Source organism: Antrostomus carolinensis, unplaced genomic scaffold (assembly GCF_000700745.2).
Source record: "Antrostomus carolinensis isolate BGI_N321 unplaced genomic scaffold, ASM70074v2 scaffold6947, whole genome shotgun sequence".
In the NCBI taxonomy this organism is placed as follows: Eukaryota; Metazoa; Chordata; class Aves; order Caprimulgiformes; family Caprimulgidae; genus Antrostomus; species Antrostomus carolinensis.
In genome coordinates, this window is record NW_010325266.1 from 14,829 (window position 1) to 22,025 (window position 7,197).

General features: G+C 51.2%; 1 protein-coding gene across 1 annotated transcript in view; it reads left to right on the forward strand.

Moving 5' to 3' along the window:
- Positions 1-3,682: 3,682 nt before the first annotated feature.
- LOC104527425 (immunoglobulin superfamily member 3) overlaps positions 3,683-7,197 on the forward strand; it is a gene marked incomplete at both ends in the record, with an annotated part of 7,675 nt that continues 4,160 nt past the window's right edge. Inside the window, 3 exons of the mRNA XM_029085747.1 lie at positions 3,683-4,093; positions 4,975-5,364; positions 7,043-7,197. The exon at positions 7,043-7,197 is cut by the window's right edge and continues 238 nt beyond it. Coding sequence (XP_028941580.1) covers positions 3,683-4,093; positions 4,975-5,364; positions 7,043-7,197 — 956 coding nt within the window. The remainder of the gene's footprint in view (positions 4,094-4,974; positions 5,365-7,042) is intronic.

Below are 7,197 nucleotides of genomic sequence, written 5' to 3' on the forward strand. Positions count from 1 at the left end.
TCTTTATATCTAATCTAAATCTCTCCTCTTTTAATTGAAAACCATCACCCCTTGTCCTATCACTACAGGCCCTGCTAAAAAGTTTGCCCCCATCATTTTTATAGGCCCCCTTTAAGTATTGAAAGGCCACAATAAGGTCTCCCCAGAGCTTTCTCTTCTCCAGGCTGAACAACCTCAACTCTCTCAGCCTGTCCTCATAGGAGAGATGCTCCAGCACCTCTGGATGGCTGTCAGCAGAGCCAGGGCTCCTGGGTGAACACCATCCAAAGAGTTACTCATGTCCTGATACACCAACTTACAATGAAGCCTGAGCAGGGTGACTGGCTTGGGAGGAACTTCTCTTCTGATAACGCATGTGCTGTCATGCCCTGGAGAGCACCTTCATGATGTTCCCTGCTTGCTTTTCCCTGCAGGACTCCCAGGCCTGACCTGCTCCAGCCCATTCCTGTAGCCCTCTCGTTGGTGCAGGCCAGTGTGATGGTGCGTGAGCCCCAGCAGACCTGCAGCCCCGCTGCGGGAGTCCCCGGTGCTCCACAGCACTCAGAACGAAATGCTCTTTGGGCTTCTGAAATGAGCTGTGTGACCTGCTGCCACATTCAGCTGTCTCTCGAGAACGACGTTTTCCCCTCTCTCCTACCCATTTCCCCCTCTCCCCAAACCTGGTACCCAAGGTGCATCTTGCAGTGTAACTAAAAAAGTTGTTTGTGCATCACTGGCCAAGCATGGGAGCGGTGATGTGAAGTGCTCGGGGCTCTGCTCTACCCCTCCTGTCGTCTCATCTTTTGGAAACTGGGCTTTCATTTAGTGAGCAGGTCTCTACTCCTCCTGCTTGTGACGGAATGTATCCCCATGCCACGCTGATTCAAGATGATAGTCTCAAGGCCGCGTGCCACCCAAAAGTTCTGATGGGTTCCTCTAACCAGGAAGATCTGGTTGGCTTTTTTTAACCAGAAGAGCAGGAGGAATGCAGCACAGCATGTCAGGCGTTACCACAGGTAAATTACAGCCTTCAACAGCACACTGCTGCCTCCTGATTTTTCTCCAGGAATACATTTTGCAATGGCTTTTGCTCACCTGGTGTAAAAGATGCAAACCCTCCAACCAGGTCAGTCACGGTTCTGGCTGGTGGAATGGTGCCTGTGCCAGCCTCTGACCTGCTCAGGAAATGGTGTGGCAAGCTGTCCTGGTTTTGCTTGGATAGAGTTTATTTTCTTCTTAGTAGCTAGAATAGCTGTGGTTTAGGTTCAGGATGGGGTTTGTTATCAGAAGAATGTTGATAACATACTGATGTTATTAGTTGCTGCTGGAGCCCAAGGTCATTGTGTTTGGCTGGTTCACAGAGAAAATGTAGTAATTAGCAAAACCCCAAATTGGCATTTGGCTCTGCCAATTAAATATTCCATCTCATATCACATCATATCAGTATATTAACCAGGGCTGACCTGAAATCAAGGGGATTCCCTCAGGGATCGCTCAGGCTTTTGCTCTGCTGGGGTTTGGGTTTGGGGACAGTCTCTGCTCCGGGATCGCTGGCTGGGACAGGCTGGGCATCGGTCGGTGGGTGGTGAGCAACTGCACTGGGCATCACTCATTGGTATATTCTGGATACCCAGGGCTCTCAAATTGGGGGAAGAAGGACAGGCACATTTTCTTCACCGTTACCCGCTTTCACCACATAAATATCGTCTGGAGGCTGGTGTAGCAAGGAGTTCTGCCTTTGAAGCAGCTCAGCAGGAAAAAAGATGATGAGGTTTAATTTATTTCAATAACATAAGAAAAATTATAAGAGCCCATGGCTGGAGGGCAAAGAGAACAGAGCTGTGCAGCTGTGGAAATTATTCAGAAAGGTTTGAAGTGAGAAATTTAAATCTCATTGAGCAGGAGGCGTGAGCCAGCAGGGTTAGTTGCCACTGTCAGCGCTGCTTTGCTGGGGAGAAAGGTGAAGAGAGGTGGGCTCCTGGCTGTGGTCTGGTGGGCAGGAAATGGGAGCCCTAGTGAGGAAGATGAGGGGGGGGGAGGAAAGAGGAGATGTGGCTGCAGGGACAGGGGCAATAGCCTGCCACGTAAATGGCCTTACCCTGTACTTTCCCTGCCAGGGGCAGTAAATTCCCTGGGTAGAAGCAAGTGCTCCCATCCTGGCTGGATGCAGGACGATTTCCCTCTTGTTTACTCCATCTTGTGACTTTTTTCTTTCCCCTCTTCTCCTTTTGAATTTTCTGCCATAAATAATCCCAGTGGTTGTCTTCACTGCAGCTCATTGCTTTCCGTAGCCGTGCCTGAACTAAAGAGGTGCAGCTTTTGGCAGTTCAGCTAATTTCATCAAACCTCCCAGTCCTGTCAATGAAACTGAACTGAGATATGTTAATTATATTCCACCAGTACACAGCAAAACCATTAACAGTCTCGCTAACGCTGCCTTGTCTGCAGAGCTGGGGAGAAGGTTTGCATTCCTCTTTCCACATGATGTTTCGTGAGACAACTGCAAGAGGTTCTACCACCAGAAGATAAGACTTTCCTAAGCCTTTCTAGACTTCGTTGTCTCAACTTCCTGCAGCTGAAGGGCTGTAATTTCTTTTTCATCCTGGTTTTAGCAGCTGTACTCTCTTTCCTCCAGTTAATCAACTGGAAGAGTAGCCGGCAGTTTTATTACCAAGTGCCTTGACATGGCTGCGTCCCGGGAGCGCAGGCGCTGGGCACGGTGCAATTGCATTGCTGCCCTCAGAGGAACCACTTCCCTCAAAATGCAGAAACCCCCTTCATTTGGCCTGAGGGGGTCATTAAAACATGAAATGATATAAACAAAGGAGAGGGGAATTGGAACTCCTGACTTTTTTATGAGGGAAGATGAAAGGAACTAAGGAAGTTTAGCTTGGCCTCACTGGTGACGGAGGGTTGAAGATTGTGCCAGGGCTAAGGAGTGGCTGAAGGATGTGGGCAGGTGGGGGGGTCACGAAGCATGCTGAGGGGTACACAATGAAGGAGAGGCCACCTGTGCCCAAATGCCTCGATGGGAAGCAGGTTTATTAAGCCTTGCTGCTGTGCAGTGTGATGGAAAACCCTGTGTGGTCACTGGGGCCATTGAGCAGGAGTTTAAGCACAATGCTGGAGTGTGTGAAGAGGAGGCTGTGGGGAGACCTTATCAGTGTCTACAACTACCTGAAAGGAGTTGTGAGGCAGGTGGGTGTCTTTTCTCCCAGGTAACAAGCGATAGAACAAGAGGAGATGGCCTCACGTTGTACCAGGGGAGGTTCAGATTGGATATCAGGAAATACTTCTTCACTGAAAGGGTTCTCAGGCATGGGAGTGGCTACCCAGGGAGGTGATTGTGTCCCCATCCCTGGAGGTGTTTAAAAGACAGGTGGATGAGGTGCTCAGAGATATGGTTTAGTCGTGGACAGGTACAGTTGGACTCGATGATCTCAAAGGTCTTTTCCAACCAAATGATTCTATGATTCTACGTGCTGCAGGTTGCGATCTTTCCCAGCCAAGGGCTTTGGGGATGATGCTCCTCTTTTAGGGGGGGATAGATGTACGCCATCAGGGCTTTGCTGATACTTAATGATTAATTACAACCATAAAAAGAAACCTCTCCCCCATCTCTCCTTTAACACATCTGGGCTTTAGACTCAGCATTTTGGTGTTGCTGACTCTCTGACTGTTTCCCCGTCCCCCTTTGCTGCAGTGATCCCCGACTCGCTGCGAGTGACAGCGGTCCCGCAGACGCTGAACAAAGTGGAGCGTGATTCCCTGGAGCTGAAGTGTGAGGTGTCCAAGACCACGGTCCAGCACAGCCACGTCTCCATCTCCTGGTACCGGCAGCGAGGCAGCGAACCCCCCGTGGAGGTCATCTCCCTCAGCCGTGACTTCGTCCTGCGAGCCGGCAGTGCCTATGCCCAGCGGCAAGCCACGGGGGATGTTCGCTTGGACAAAGTTGGGGAGACCACCTCAAAGCTCACCATCTACAACCTCCACCCATCGGATCAGGGAGAGTTTTACTGTGAGGCAGCGGAGTGGATCCAGGACCCGGACAAGTCTTGGTATGCCATGACCCGCAAGCGTTCCCAGGGTGCCATCGTCAACGTGCAAGCCACCGGTCAGTGTCTGCTCTGCCTTTTCTTGCTGGGCTGAGTGCTGGGAGGAGGTGGGAAATGGGGCTGTGCCTTGTTAGGAGGCTGAGGCTTGGCTCCCTCCTTTGCTGTGTGCCTGGCTGGGGAGGATGCTGGCAGGGTGAAGGAGGGCAAAGGAGAGACTGAGCGCTGCCTGCGGGCAGGGCAGATGGCAGCAAATAGCAACCAAGGGACACGGGGACAGCAAGGGGTGTGGGTGACAGCCCCAGTCTTTTGACGTGACCAGCAATGAGGGGCTTACCCAGGAATTAAAATATACATCTTAAGCATTTGGTGCTAGCACAGGCAATGAAAATTTTGGTAAGTAAGGAGATGACAGTAACACAGCAGAAAATAAAACAGAAACTTTCAACCAGCACTTCTGTATTGCCCGAGGTCCATTTGCGAGTCAAAATCCTTCTCCCAGCCCATGGCATGGGTTCCTGCTAAGGGTCTAAAGACCCAGCTGAGCCCTTTCTTCCTCTCTGATACCCCAAAGGCTCTGCCTCTCGACCCCGACTGAGGAGGGTGTGAGTAGGACTAGGCTCCAGCTTGCATCCCACAGTGCCACTGGGTGCTGGTGTCGCAGCGGAGCTGCTCCCAGGAGCGACAGTTGGGGAAGAGGGTTATGGCTGGGGAGGCCTTGCAGCTCTTGCAGGCTGAGAGCGAGCTGCTTCTCCTGCAACATGGTCCATCTGGGCTCTTACAGCACAAGCAAGTCCCTAACCCCTCTGCCTGAGGATGCACATGTCTGAGGAATGTTGGCTTTGCAGAGTGGCAAGTTGTGAATGCCTCACATGAGGTGTGCTGGCTGTCCTGGTGGGCTTCTCTTCTCCATGCTGACCTGATTTGATCTCTCTCTCCTCAGATAAGGAGTTCAGTGTCCGACTGGAGACTGAGAAGCGGACATACATTGTGGGTGAGCCGGTGGAGTTTCGGTGCATCCTGGAGGCACAGAACGTCCCTGACCGTTACTTCTCCATCTCCTGGGCCTTCAACAGCTCCCTCATCGCCAGCCTGGGGCCCAACGCCGTGCCGGTGCTCAACAACGAGTTTGCCCAGCGTGAGGCCCTGGGCCAGCTCAAGGTAGCCAAAGAAAGTGACAACGTTTTTGTGCTGAAGATCTATCGCCTCCGGCTTGAGGACAGCGGCAAATACAACTGCCGGGTGACTGAGCGGGAAAAGACTGTGACTGGGGACTTCATCGACAAGGAGAGCAAGCGGCCGAAGAACATCCCCATCAGCGTCCTGCCCCTCAGTAAGTAGAGACCTGCTCTTCCCCTCCTGGGGGTATTGCTCTGCTGGGCAGCTGGCTGCTGAGGCCATGATGTGCCCAGGCTCCAGCGGTGGGGAAAAGGGAGGGTAAGAGTTTGCATTCTGTGGAGGCCTGAATGCCAACTGGCAAGATTGTTATTTTTTATATAAGAAGGGGATGATAGAGAAGAAGGGATGTGTCAGGTTTGTAGGTGGGGAAACATGTCCCCACCTTGGTAATGACCCCAAGCTGGCAGTTTTGTCCTTGAGCTGAAGGTAGGTGTGACAGCCTCTGACTTGCTCCTCACACCTCTCTCCTCGCCTTGCTCTGCAGGAAGCTGGGTGCTCAAAGTACCCAGCAGGCGTAACAAGGAGACCTGCTTGGCCCTGGTTTATCCTAAGGTTCCTGCAGGACATTCAGTGGCTGTTGTTCAAGTGGCAAGACAGCTGTACTGGGAGAAACAGGAGTTCATGTGCTCCTCGAGCCCCAGTTTGCTCTTCAGCATGGAGCTTTGTCGTGGTCACCGTGTGTCTGCCAACCCTGGTGAAAACAAACAACCCTGCTGGAGTCTTGCCTGAATGCCTTTTATGTTTATCAGACAAATGTGATAAATACAGAAATAACGAGGTGAGAGGAGTGGGTCCACTGGCTCCTTGTTTTGCTTTCTGAATCTCAGGTAGCTGTGGCATGATGAACCATGCACATGTTGCCCAGGCTACCCTGGCAGAGGGTTTTGGCCAAGCAGAGGGTAGCTGCAACAGGATTTTGTGCTATATTTGTTTCCTATCTCTTAAAAAAAAGGGAAATGCAGCCTTTTCCTCTAGCTTTTTTTTTCCCCTCCTCATTTCTCCAAAATAAATTCTATTTCTTTTCTCTTCTACCAATATTTGGTCTCGTTTGTTTGGCTTTGAAAATTACTCTAGCTAGAAATCTTGCACTGGACAAACGCCTAAAATGTAGTGCTTCTAGGCACAGCCACCTTTCAGGCAGATTTCATTCTTGCCATTTGATAAATCACCAGCTCTAGGAACAAATGGGATGATTTTTGAAGGGTGCTAAGTGTCTATAACTCCAATGGAAGACAGCAGGAGTAACCAGCACTCAGTATCTCTGAAAAACCAGCTGTAAAACCTTACATCCCTGGGAAGCTCAGGATACCAGATGTTTTTTGATATAACCAAACATTGATAGCTACCTCTAGTGTCACTAGTGATGGGAGTTTGGGAGAGCTTCTCCCAAAAGGTGTTGTTGTAGGAATGGACGTGGCAAGATGATGATCAGGATGACGTGAATTGAAAAGCTCGAGGAGCTGGAAGCTTTTTTTTTGGCAGAGTCGGTTGCGTGCAGTGCATGTTGTAGCAACACACATTCCCTCAAGTTTTGCTGAGATCCCATCCTGGACCTGCGACCAGAAGATGCGACAATGTCTCGTGAGCCATAGGCAGAGAGATTTCTCCCAGCTTTGGCCTACACCTGCTTTGAGTGTGCAAGTCACCAGGAGCAGCTCGCTGCCCACAAGCTGGTTTTGGATGTGGTCACGCATGAGATGCCTGGACCCAAATGCGTGGGCAGTTTCCTGCACCTGGTAAAAAGCCTCTCTGGCCAGCAGCGTCCTTCTTGCAGCCCCGAGAAGTGACGAGTGTGTGTCATCTCCCCTGTGTGTATGCGTTTCTCTCCTTAGAGACCAGCATCTCCTTGGAGATTATCAACAACGCCAGCAACGTCTTGGAAGGGGAGAGCCTGCGCTTTGGCTGCAACGTGCGCTCGGGCTTCGGGCCCCAAAGCCGCCTCTCCATCACCTGGCAGCTGGGGGACCAGCTGAACCGGCGCAGCGAA